This window comes from Antennarius striatus, chromosome 16 (genome assembly GCF_040054535.1).
Source record: "Antennarius striatus isolate MH-2024 chromosome 16, ASM4005453v1, whole genome shotgun sequence".
Classification (NCBI taxonomy): Eukaryota; Metazoa; Chordata; class Actinopteri; order Lophiiformes; family Antennariidae; genus Antennarius; species Antennarius striatus.
In genome coordinates, this window is record NC_090791.1 from 9,315,063 (window position 1) to 9,328,824 (window position 13,762).

At 38.4% G+C, this 13,762-nt stretch overlaps 1 protein-coding gene across 2 annotated transcripts; it reads left to right on the forward strand.

Annotated features, from left to right (window-relative positions):
- The first annotated feature begins 55 nt into the window (after nt 1-55).
- On the forward strand, nt 56-12,195 carry prpsap1 (phosphoribosyl pyrophosphate synthetase-associated protein 1). Of its 2 annotated transcripts, XM_068336929.1 has the most exons (11): nt 56-460; nt 1,818-1,870; nt 2,715-2,781; nt 3,555-3,727; nt 3,861-3,976; nt 4,075-4,130; nt 4,287-4,432; nt 5,334-5,375; nt 7,819-7,889; nt 8,921-9,067; nt 9,837-12,195. In XM_068336929.1, the coding sequence occupies exons 1-11, from the start codon at nt 378-380 to the stop codon at nt 9,993-9,995; spliced, it is 1,113 nt and encodes a 370-aa protein (XP_068193030.1). In that variant the 5' UTR covers nt 56-377; the 3' UTR covers nt 9,996-12,195. The 2 variants fall into 2 exon arrangements, with proteins under 2 accessions (XP_068193030.1, XP_068193031.1); XM_068336930.1 differs by lacking the exon at nt 5,334-5,375.
- The last annotated feature ends 1,567 nt before the right edge of the window (nt 12,196-13,762 follow it).

Genomic DNA, 13,762 nt, shown 5'->3' on the forward strand with positions numbered 1-13,762 from the left:
ACTACGACACGTGTTACGCAAACCACAAATGGGAAGTCAGTCACGTACCGGCCTCCGTAGTTGTAAGTGTTGTCAGTTGAACGGCAGGTAGCATATTCGTACCAGACGTATTGAAGCGTGCTGTATGGTCTTCGATAGAATAAATATATCAATTAATGATTGTTTGATAGTTAAACTGTAGATACGTTTGTTTATAAGAAGGAAATACTGTCTTAATTGTCTCATTAAGCCGGCTGGTGTGAAGGCTCATGCTAGCTAGTTAGCTAACGACAACGTCGTAGGGAGGACATCGAATACAAGCGGTGGGTCGGTGACAGACGCGGTACCGCTGCGCATTTACGTCTTCATTTGGCAAAAAAACATTGACAGTCAAAACCATGAACGTCCCTAAAAGTGGTTATCGTGTATTTTCCGCCAATTCCTCCGTTGCATCCACAGAGCTGGCCAAGAAGATTACAGAGTAAGTGGAATGTGGTCTGTTGTGCTTTTATGAAATTAGTCACTGCATGCTAATACCTGCTTCATGCATGAGACATAAGAAATTATTTTAAGCAGAAGTTTCCCAAAGTTAGCTCGAGTACTGTCCAAATGGCGTGGTCACAACTGTACAACAACTTAAAAAAAGAGATTCTTGTTTGCACAGACATTAAGATGGATGGTTAAAAAACAAAACGTCAAAGCTAAGGTGCTGGATGTTTGTATAATACATTTAGAAATAGCTCCAAAGTCTAACGCGACAGGTTTAGTTTCACCCCTGCGTGAGACAGACGAACAGAAATCCTGGAGGAAAAGGCTTTCTTTGCATGTGACGAAGCGTTATCTAGTACAGTACAGTGCTGTTTTTCTCCAAGAGCGACAGTGATGTCAAGCGTGTCTCCACATTTACCAAAGCTTTGTTTCAGAAGAATCCTTGGCTCATGTGGCTGTCACAGTTACCCAACTTAAATCTCATTGAGAAAATCTCCAGTGAGATTTCAAGACGGTGTTTACAATATAAGAACTGATCTGGGGGTTTTTGCTCATGGGATTCTAAATGAAAGTTGCTAGAAGCTGATGTTATGCGTATTTAGACTGGTTCCTAGATAGATAGATAGATAGATAGATAGATAGATAGATACTTTATTAATCCCGGAGGAAATTGCATATATCCACTGCTCAGGCATTACTTAACTAGCAGCAAAGGGTCTCTATAAAGATCTAGTGACACTTGAAAGAGTTGAGTCATTACATCTCGCTTTGTTTCAAAGCGGTGATGTATTACAATCCCGCTTCAAAGCGGTGATGTAATTGTCAGTGTTCGTGTGTTCTTCCGTTTCCATTCGTTTGTTCGTCCACCAAATTTCTTCACAACCATTGCAGATAGAAAGATGTAACAAAAAGGAGATTACTTGAGCGGTAAAGGGGATGAAAATTAGATGACCTAGACAAAACTAGGTCAAGGTCAAATTTCAACTTTTGTACATTCAGGAACCGGATAAGATAGTAAGACAAGGGAGAAGGCCAGTGTGTGTAAGACCATAGATCAAAGCTAGTGCTTTGTTCTATGAAAGTAAGTCAGAGCACTAGCTTTGATATTTCGACCTATGCAAGTAGGTCAGGGTAAAATTTTGAATTTAGGGGTGTCATGGGATGTTGCAGTCTGTGACAGCCTTGGTTCTTGTTTTCATGCTGTAGTAGTCAGTTGTTCCACAACCCGGTTATACAGTGCACATTCGCGCATCAAAGCTGGCGACTTCAGCTGGAGTTTTGTACTCTTTTCTATTAAAGATTGAGTTAAAGTGTTTAGCAGCTCATCAAATTCTGGTTTTGTTTTACAGGAGGCTGGGAGTTGAACTGGGAAAGTCCGTGGTCTTTCAGGAGTCTAATGGAGGTGAGGAGCTCATCATTTCAGAGGCTCATTAAAAGTTTTTTTTTTATTGTGTAAGGGTTTACTTCTTACTTTAAAATGGGGGAATTTCAAAGTGAACATATCGGACATCTTTGGCTACTATTGACATTCAGCCATGAATCATCTGTGTCTCTTTCATCATTATAGGTCGTAATCAATTTGGGTAGCATAACTGTTTTCTTCAATATATGGTGGTTCTTATGTGCTGCACATGAAGGTGTGGCATGTGACCCCAGATATCTTTTTCAAGATTCAGAGTAAATAGAATTAATGTACATGTTCTATACTACAGTCAACTGGATTCCAAACTGCTGGGAATGACTCATCCAAATTGTGTCTTTTTTTTTTTTAAAGTACTAAGGTAATCTATGCGGGGTTCTCTCAGGGTTCTCTGGCTTTCTCCCACCTCCAAAAACATGCTCTTCAGGTTGATTGGCCGGTCCCAAATTGCTCGTAGGAGTGACTGTGTGTGTGTGGTTGTCTGTCTCTGTGTGGCTTCGTGTCCGGAGTTTACCCCACCTCACGCCCTAAGTCAGTTGGGATAGGCTCCAGCTCCCCATGACCCATGACAGCAGACAAAGCGGTAAAGAAAATGGATGGATGGATGGATGGTAACTTGATCATATTTTGAGATTCTGAATGTTTAAAGCTATAATAAGTCCTGGGAAAATTGGTGTACTGTTGACATGATTTAAGTAACATTCATATTTGATCCGATGTGTGTACACTCAATGTGTACAGCCACAGAAAACAAAGAAAATTCCTTCAGGATATGTAGTTGAAATTGCTAAATTAAACGACTGCATCATTTGTTCCCTCACAATAGAAACTAGAGTGGATGTAAAGGAATCGGTTCGTGGACAAACCATCTTCATCATCCAGACCATACCACGGTGAGTAAATAAAAGCATGCTGATTTTTCAGGACAAGTTTCAAGGTTTACTTTATATTTTTCCCAGTAAGAGAACAAATCACATTCCAAAAAAACCAGGTGTGCGCTATAGTGTTTTATAAGTGAGTGCATAAGCCCAATCACTAAAGTAGTCACCACATTTACACCAGTAAAAAAATCTTAGGACACGTCTTGACCTGCAGCCTTCCCACAATGAAGACGTATCAGTTCTCCTATCTGCTTTGATATTAGTCTTGCAGTGGGGGTGGCATTGACATCGGGAGGAGGCACGGGTGTACTGGAGGTACAAAGAGAAATACTAGAGCAAAAATGAAAGAACTTCTAGCGCGAACAAAACGGCTAAAAAAAAAAAGGAAACTTTCTTGGTTATTTTAATGAAAATAAGATAAAAATGAGTGAGAAACAAGTAGTGAAATTGGAGAAAAATTAAAAACGAGCAGAGGAACTGTAACAGGCTGCAGACACATTGGAGCATGCACAATGAAATGAAGGAATTACTTTCAGGTACTTGAGGTTACCACATTTTGTTCTACTGCTTTATTTGATAATTTTGGTTATTTATTGGATTGGAGTGCCTAACCACAACCTCTCTTTATTTTGCAATGCCCTGCTTTTGTGTGAAAAGGCTTGACAATTTGATGGAGAGTGTGAGACACTGTGATGGTTGCCAATTGTTTGGATGGCCTGAGGGGAAAAAAAAGATCTGGTTAGGTCTGAATGTCCATTGTTTCTGTTTCCCCCCCCCCCCCACAGAGATGTCAACACTGCCATCATGGAGCTGCTGGTTATGGCTTATGCCCTCAAGACATCTTGTGCAAAGAATATTATTGGAGTCATTCCTTACTTTCCCTACAGCAAACAGTGCAAGATGAGAAAGAGGGGCTCGATAGTGAGCAAGTTGTTAGCGTCCATGTTGGCAAAAGCAGGTAAGGAAACCAAAATTGAAGTCACCTTGAGATTTGTTACGTCTGTTTGTGCATCAGCATCATGTTCACAATTTTAGTGTTACAGCAGTAAGATGCGGCAATGCTATGCTTCTTCTGTCTTTTTACTCCAAAGGATTAACGCATATCATCACCATGGACTTGCATCAGAAGGAGATCCAGGGATTCTTCAGCTTTCCAGTGGACAACTTGCGTGCCTCTCCTTTCTTGATTCAGTACATCCAGGAGGAGGTGATGATTTCTGGTTGAATATCAATGTTTTGATAATCACACTGAAAAAACACATCTATGAGTCTGATTGAAACACTGACATCTGTTTTTTCTGTTAGATTCCTGATTATAGAAATGCCATCATAGTCGCAAAATCTCCATCAGCAGCTAAGAGGTAACTGTTGAATAACAAATCACACACACCCCGCCCCCCAACATTTATTTTGGTAATGACACCTTTTTTTGAATCAGTGTTTCATAATTTATTTGCAATCGCTGTGCATAAGTGTGCGCTCAGTAATGGATAGAAGTTTTTTCTTTTTCTTCCCAGGGCTCAGTCCTACGCTGAACGCCTGCGTCTGGGTCTGGCTGTGATTCACGGCGAGGCTCAGTGTGCAGAGTCTGACATGGCCGATGGAAGACACTCCCCACCCTGCGTACGCAATACCACCGGACACACAGGGTTGGAGCTCCCTTGTAAGTAAATCCGTCTATGCAAAGTGATATTGATGTTTTTCAGGTTTTCTTAGCAGGATATTAATGTTCAAAGCTTGATAGAAACCATAACATAGTTGCCTTTTATTCAGATTTTTATTTGTGTAGTGTAGTTGCTTAACTCCAGACATAGTAGAAATCCTGAAACGACCAAATGCAGCTGTTATTTGTGCTAACGTGTTTCGAGCTGTTGATTCTGCTGTTTCTCACTCATGTCATCAACCATACTCTTAGAACTTGATTTTTGTGTTACTGCATGTTTTATGTCCACAGTTACACAACCTCTACTCATGCTGCATCCACTGACAGCTGCAACCCCTAACTTACAAAAAGTGAAACGCTCAATAATCTGAGAAATATAGTCACTGCCTGTTTGTTGGCTCAACGTTTGAGTTAAAAAATGTATTCTGTGAGAATAACTAACATGTTTGTGGCATATACTGCATATTTACAGTTAATTAGAGTTAATTTATGTTAAGGCCATGATAGACTGTAATAATTTCAACTGATAGTGTCATTGGCAAATGAATCTGAGGTATTTGTGTCCAGTATTCGCTTTATGATCAGTTAGAATATTTCTGGTCTTACTTTTGTTTCTATTGTCACCCTTGACTTAAAAAATCCTCCTGTTAAAAAATACAAAAAACAAAGCCACAAACATCTGTAACCATTGCAAGAAATATATATATATATATATATATATATATATATATATATATATATATATGTTAAATCTAAACACCATGAGTCTATTGTGTCAATGTGATATGTTTAAAGTTTCTATAGAACTAGCGAGAGGATTTTCCAAGTCTAGACATCATGTGTTTGTCATGTCCAATATTTGTGCATTTGTGTTAATGTGGTGTTTATTTGTTGGTAATAGCAGGCAAACAACAAGCTCCGTTTCCTGGCATAGAGCTCCCAAGTACGACCGTAAACATATCCTATATCTGACTATAAAAGATTCCTCTTCAAATGGTTCCTCAAATCGTGCATGTCTAGATGAAGGTTTTGTGCTGCATCTTGTGAAAATACAGTCTGGATTCAGGAGGGAGAGTCAGTGAATGCACAAACTGTGCACAGACAATTTGCAATTACAAAACCTGTTGAGGCCAATCAGCTTCGGTGTGCTCTGTACTTAATACTACTTGCATGGCATGCTTTACTTTAAACAAGCAGCGCTCATACCGCACCTTCCTAAGATTCCAGACAGCTAGTTCTACAAGATGGCCCAAGTCCTCTTTGTTTTGTGTTTTGATTTTATTTTGAAGTCCACAAATCAAACCAGAAACATGCCAAACCTTTTTTTTGGTTTTGTTTGGTTTTCCTTTTCACAGAAGTATCTGGACTCATCTTGCCAATTAACACGTGGTGCACTCATTTTAAACCCACTCTTAAAACCTGATTAACCTTTGGTCATAAATGCATGTGACAACAAAAGCAAGCATGTTTTGAAACCTAACATCAGTGATGGGAAAAAGAGCATTACAAATGGATTTGTTGGTGTATTTCGGCATAACATTTAGTTTATTATTATATAAAACCACCCTGAAAAGCCTAACTTTCACATTTTTTATTCATGTATAACTATTACCTCCAAAGTGCCACCTAGTAGAAATTTTTCTTCAAAGTATTAAAAAAGATGAGTTTTATTAGAAGGTTCACTCTAAGTAATTTATCTGACCAAACATTTCTCAGGCAGCTTGTTGCATTATCTCGACAAGCTGTAGCACTTATTCTGGAGAGGTGTGTGTACAGTAGTGATGGATGGATGAATCTACAATACATTTCATGAACACAGTGATATCTAGTGGCCAGTATAATTTATAGCAGTCTAGCCTGACGGTTAAGTTTTTTTTTTTTGGTACAAGTCCAAGAAGCCCGAATGACTTTAGGCATGTGAACTTTAAAATATGAATCTGCATTATCTTTCACAAAAATAATTATACTTTTTTCAACAGTTCATTGAACACTTTGAGTGAAGTTAGCTTGACATTGCTTTGTTTAATTGACAAATGTGTTCATACTTCAGGTTATGAAGAGCTTTGGAACGTATTAGTTTGAAGTGAATGTAGTCATGTAATATTCTTTGTTCAACACAAGTGACAGCAAAGTGTGTTGAAGCTTCATGCTTCACAGGAACGAAACAAGCTCTTTGACACTTCGGTATCATCCACCCGTCTCTAGTGTGCCTCTAACAACATGGCTTTTGCTGTAATTAATAGTGTTTATCGTATGAATGTGACACTGCCAGGTTTTCCGATGCTGTGGGACTCACGATACTCGGCGAAGTGTTTTGCAAGGCATGCTTTTCCTCTCTCTGCTTTTCTGTACTTTTTCCTTTACAATCGGCTTGGCTGGCCGATTGTTTACCAGTTGATTGTTTCCTTGTACCCTTTGAATGACCACATTTACATGCACAACAATACACCAGATGCAGCTGTGTTTTAGGATCAATACATCTAATGGGCAGACGTTTGAATTTATGGGATTGAATCAAACCAAAGTGTAACTGTAATACTGTGAACATGCTGTGTGCAGTGATTTATATTAGTCCATCACAGAATGAAGCACTGTCATATTTATGACATCTAGATTTATCTACTGTTGTGACCATTTATAAAGCTTACAAAACACTTTTCTCTCGACAGTCTGTCAAGAAAAGTACATGATGCTGCTTTTACTTATTAGTGATTTGTGTTTGTGATGGACATCTCAGATTTCCCAACAAATGAAGATGCCCAGATGTGAATAATAAATACAGCTGCTGCATCTCCGTTGAGCGGCAAGTGAGATGCTGTCTGATTATTGTGTGCCTGTAAAAGCGGTCTTTGGCAGCAGTGATGTTCGACTGCGGACTGTCCCCTGAACATTGGCAAGTGTGTATGAAGAAACCGTCATTGGTGCTTGTCAGCCACCGTTGTCCTGTGTGAAATGAGACCGTCTGGTGTGTATCGGTTCATCTGCAGACTGCTGCCATAAGCCTGCCACAGTCGGAGCCTGAGGTTGTGTGTGTCCAGGCGGTTGTACATTCTTTTCTGATTGGGTATTCTGGGCAGAAAACCCTGTCATTTGATTTTGCATGGCATGTGCACTACTAAGTGGGGGATTTAATCTCACGGGTAGGTGGGGTACAATGGGGGGAAATGTTTTCGACTTTTGTTCCTTTTTAAATTTACCACATAACAAAGTATAATTTACTTAATCCATTGAAAGATTCTGTAATTTGGGGTGCAGATTTACCAAAATCACCCAATTTTTTTCAACCCATTTTACCCAATCTACTGAGATTTAATGTTGACGGATTGAAGTGCAGCACACACAACCTCCTCGACTCCATGGTTAACGACTTCTGCTTTCCTTTGCAGTGATGATGGCAAAGGAGAAACCTCCCATTACTGTAGTCGGAGATGTGGGAGGAAGAATTGCCATCATTGTGGTAAGATGCTGGGAATTCACCGTTTGTGGCCAGAATAAATGTAGTCATTCTCATTTAATCATCAGTAGTTTCCATTCATGGTGTTTGCAGAGATTTTGTAGTTTACAGGATGATTTAAAGAAATAGAGCAAATGTAAACAATTTTACGACTAATTTTTATCAACCTGACACAAAAATGGTTGGGTGGTAGTCAACCAGTTGTTTGGAATTAATTTTATCTGAAATATAGCTCTTAACCTTGCTAGAAACTTAACTAGCTTGACTAAATTTTCTATATATAAAAATAGGCATAATCATTCCTTTTGATATCCTGGATTTTATACAAATTAAACTTTGTGTCATTTCTGTAGAAAGATGATTTCCTATGGGGATCATTAAAGAATTGATTATTACTACATCCCACTTCAAAGTGGTGATGTAATTGTCAGTGTTAGTGTGTTCGTCCATTTGTCCCTTTGTGGTTGTAGTTATAATTATATTATTAATAATAAAATAGTATTACATTATTGTGATTATTATGATTATTATTATATGTTTGATGTTTTAATTAATATTTTTTTGCATATTTGATAAAACAGGGATCTTGGCCTTGTAAAGAGACTATTACATTTTGAGATGTATGCTGTAGTTAAGAGTATTCTGGATTTTTGAATTTACTCAACGTTCTGCAGCAGGGCCTTACTTACATTCAACCGTTATCATGAAAAATAGAAATAGGCTTATCAAAATAAAGTGCATAAGCATGGACAACTCATGCTTTTCATCCACTATTGAGAGAACAACTAGCTATGTATTTGAAGGGATCTGTGGGTAAGAGCTCGGTAACAGAGGTGGATTGTCACTACCACCAGGATGTAGCTGAGTGGATTTCAAATGTTTGTGAAAGGTAAGAAGTTAAATCTAGAAGAAAAAAAGCCATCGGCATTAAAATGTGTGAAGAATCTTGAGTGCTTTGTTCCTCTCATTTGTGACCACATTGGCTGCACATGTGCCTCTGCAATTGTACAAATGTTTTATTTGTCTTTTTCCAGGATGACATAATAGATGATGTAGGAGACTTTGTAGCAGCTGCAGAAATCCTGAAAGAAAGAGGAGCCTATAAGATTTATATTATGGCCACACACGGCTTACTGTCTGCTGATGCTCCACGCCTCATAGAGGAATCTGCTATCGATGTGGTGAGGACCCCTGAACCTGTTAAACCAATACATCTTGTTACTGTTGAGGACCGATGGAAAGGTTTTGTGTCTTATCTGCTACTTGTCCATTGGGAAGCTTTAAGAGAAGTAACAGTGTAATTAAAAAGAACAATAAAACCCAACCAAAGAACTTATTTGGAACTAGCATACTGTACTTCCCTTTTAGCAGAGCTGTTGTTGCATGAAATTAGTACGTAACCAGAATAAGGAAAGGATCACTATCCAGAAGCTGCGTTTCTGTTTTCAGTTCCCCCTCGATATCTGGATGATAAACCATAAGTTCCATGGTGGGTTTAGCTCCAGTGTTTGATTTTTAGAGTGATTCATGATCATGATTTGTGTTTTATGTATAACTTATCATGAGCCCAGTTGGTTTATCAAATTACTGTCCGGTCTAGCGTGTTGGAACCCCAACAGCGTAACTTAATAGCAGTTCTGCAGCCATCACAGATTAATTGGCTGTAATTTCAGTAGATTAATCTGTTGAAATCTTTGTATACCAAGGACTGTGAAAAAGTTTCAAAAGCGGTAGAAACAGAGTTCTAAGAAGAGAGAAAAAACATGTTGTACAAAGCTATAGATGGTTCTATCCATCCACTGTTTTTAATTCATCCAATTATATAGCCTCAAGTTCCCACACAGACAAACCTTTTAAAGTCAATATCACCCGAGTCACATTGGCTCTAAACTGCTATTTAATTCAAATGTGAAATGTCTCATAATGTCTGGAATGTCATTTGGCCCTCAGGTGGTGGTGACCAACACGGTCCCCCATGAAGTACAGAAGCTACAGTGTCCCAAAATTAACACTGTGGACGTTAGCATGATACTGGCTGAAGCCATCCGCCGCATCCACAATGGAGAGTCCATGGCCTACTTGTTCCGCAACATCACTGTAGACGACTAGGGGACGCCAGAGAGCACCGCAGAGGAGGGTCTGGTAGTGACCGAAGATTCTTCCCAGTGCTGTCACATGATCTGTCATCACATGATCTGTCAGTTTACATGGATCCTAATTCATTTAAAGAAATTTAAATTTTAAGAATCACACCAAGTAATTTAACTTCTTATAATTGTAAAGATTCATTATTTAATGGTGGGGAAATGGGCCTGTTTGAAGGATAGAAGAGTAAACGAGACTGTGAGCTTGTCATATTTCGAATCCTTCCTTAGTGTTTTTGTTCTTGTTTTTTTCCAAATTAAATGGAAGTTGCCTCTTATTTAAAAGGTTGTTTTGACTAATACTAACAGGTTAATGACTGAGCTTTAAGTGTTCAAAGAGAGATGTCCCCTGTATCAAGAAAGGAAACTGTTTCCATCAAGCACTTCTTTTCAGCTCAAGTTGTGATAAAGTTTTTCATCACCATCAGATAAAAGTTGTGAATGGTGCCAATAGAGCCACTCCTTTTTGTCAATTTTTTTAGATTTCCCCTGGGAGAAAACAATGTTTCATGTTCTTGTCTGGACTCTGAAGGTCCTGATTCCCCTGCTGCATTTGTTTCTTTGTCTTTCTACATGTGACCTTTGATTAAAGATGGCCATTAGTCCAAACTCCAGCGTGTCCATTTAGAAAGACTGGAGCTTCTCAAGACAGAGAATAACCTTGTTTATTGTTCTCGGAAGAGCAAGGGCTTGCAGCGTAGCCACGGTAACAACCCCTTAGGCATTAACAGAGTCTTGTCTGCTTGTAATGTGACACGGATGTCAGGTTTACTGTTGCCTAATGAAGTGGACAGAGCTGCTTGGAGGGGACATGACTTTATTGCCCCTCATGATGACTGCAGCGCAGCACTGTGACTTTCTTGTCTTGTATTTGGGCATAAAAGACAAGAAACAGCCACACAGACAAGACCTGACAAACTCCTTCGATACAACCTTTTCACTCCTATTTTTGTTTGTTCCTATGTGACACAATGAGCTTTTACAGGAATGTGTGGTTTAGAATTTTATAATCTAAGCTATGTTGGGGTCAGTTAAACTAAGTTGTAATAAAAGATATTTTCTTATGTATTCTTAGCTGTGAAGATTCTGATGGATGCGGTGAGTTAGAGGGCTGTACTGCTCTTCACCTGACATGCGGTTTCATTGTCTCAGAGCATCAGAATGGTCAGATTTAAAAAGTGTAATGTGAGGCTCAAAGTATTAAAAATGATATTTGAACTAAAGTAAAAACAATGTGCCTCATGTCCATTAGGATCCCGTTAATCTGGATCACATTTAAAGACAAAAGGAACTTTGACAAGTAACTGCAAACCAAACTAAAAATGGCTTCTGACTGAGTGAAGTGTTGTTAATGTGAAAGTCACTCTCCAATAAGAGATGGGTTGCTCCGTCAATGAAACACAACATGATGAGTAAACAATGTGTTTAACCTGATGCACTTTGATATCGGTAAACGTTTATTTGATTTTTGATGCCAGCAACAAGTTGGGACAGGGATGATAGAATGGGAAAGGTTGGGGAAAAACTAAAGTGTGCTGAAGTACTCAAGTCAAAGCTGAAATTGACATTGTCACGAATTATATTTGTTATTTTAAATGCATTCAGTTCAGCAAATTGGCAAACAGAATAAATTCAAAAAGACTTTATTGGCAGGATGCTTGTTGCTTCAGATGTCAATTGTGTTTCTTTATGAAAGAACCTTTTCTTTTTTGAACATGTGCACTTCTTTTGCCCTTAGAGTAACATATAAGAAAGTAGCACATTTGTTCTTGAGCCTTTTGCTCAGGGAAATATCTTTTTGTAGACAGAGCATGGTTATTTTTTTATGCTTTGTTCCTGTTTCACATGTTGAAAGACGCTTGTTGAATGTCTTCCATACATCAGTACTGTACGTCATTTTATCTCTGCGTCTTGATGTATTTCTCCCCATGTGCAAATATTGAACAATGTCTGCACAGAGTTAGGTGTTGTCTGTAACCTCTGGTGGGGCTGTGCCAGCTCAGGCTGTATAGCTACTACTGCTATTCCATGTTGTCTGATTATTGTTGTATAAACTGTTTTACCTTGTCTATGAAATGGAGGATGCATAATTTTGAAGCAACACATTTCTGTACAGCTGTTTGTTTGCAGTTAATGTGACAATAAAACACTTTCCTCTCGCTGTATTTTATCTTTATATCATTGAAGGAAATCTTCTATATTTAACTTAAAAGTTAACTTAAAAGTCACATTTATTGTTTAGTTTGGAATACGGATTATTTTTAAGGTCTACATTTCTAGCTCCACAAAAATATTAAATATTTTGGCTTTTTTAAAAATCATGCTATACTTGAGCAATTTACATTTTCTCCTCTTATAAGTTATTGCTCATAAATATGGGACAGTTTTTGTGATAATTCTCAACATAAGTTGCATCTTTAAAAAAATTAAGAAAATGTTAACATGGTTCAGTTTAGATTAAAAGTTTTGATTTTGTTTCATTTTGGTTTCTTTTGGCTAACTGAAGAAAAAACTAAAATTTAATGTCTTAAAGCTGAAAAGCAAAGCTGAAAGATAATTGAAAAAAAAAGACCACTGTTTTGTGTGAGTAAAGGTTTCTGTTTCAAGTTTGTACAGTAAATCTTGTAGTGATAGTCAGAGATCCTGCACTTGTTCACAACTTCTCAGGCATCTGAACAACACTGAGGAGCTTTGACCAAGTATAGGAGCAGAGACCAGCACAGAACCATTGAAGCAAACAATTATTCACAATAAATGAGATTTCAATTGATGTCTACAACTATTTGAACTTTTTTTTAAAGCCTCTCTTACAGAATCCTAGCTTATGATTGAAAAGTTTAGTTAACTCCTAAACTGTGATAACGGACGTCTCACCTCTCTGGGCCCCTTCGCGTGCTTCAAAAGATGAGGTTGGGCAGCTGCTAGTCTAAATGGGACACGAACAGGAACTACTGAGATGATAATCGGGCCACTTCCTCGTCTGACAATGCACCTTGTCTCTAAGTGTTGTTTTGGAAAAGGGGAAGTTTAATTTATTTCCCTCTCACAACCAGGGCTCATCTGACCTTTTTTAAAAATCAGTGTATTTTATTTTCTGTATATTAAAAGAGGTCTTAGAGAACAACTGGATGTCCAGGAAAAATACATGTTTTATAACAGGAAGAAAGTATGTTTAATACTAAATATCTTAACTGAATTTCGGTGAAATCTATCTACATTAAATCATATAAATCCCCACTGAGTAGTTAATTCCACCAAGTTAATGGCACGTATTGTTTCCTCGTCTCCATGCAGGTGCTGATATTTCACCCATGTTTGCTTCCCTCATACTATTTGTTGATAACACATGCATTGTTTGCTTCCACATTCCACCTACAATCAAATAGCAAATTTATGGCCACCAGAGGGCCACAGAACACAGGTCAGAGCATTCCCTGGGTTTACTTTTAGGAATGCCTATGTGTGTAAGGACAATGCCTTACATCATTCATGTGTCACATCAAGATTATACACTCATGTTTTTCTAATCATCGCCATTTTCTATTGAGCTGCCTAAAATATCAGTTAACGTAACCTGCAGAAAGACAACTGATGGTGGAGTCCCTTTTCCCAGGTCATTAAATGCCCGGCGATCTATTTGCCAACATGGGACCATGATTCCACAGCACCAGTTCAAAATCCAAAAGATGTAAAATCACAATACAACACAGGGAAGGCAACAGGGACTCTGCG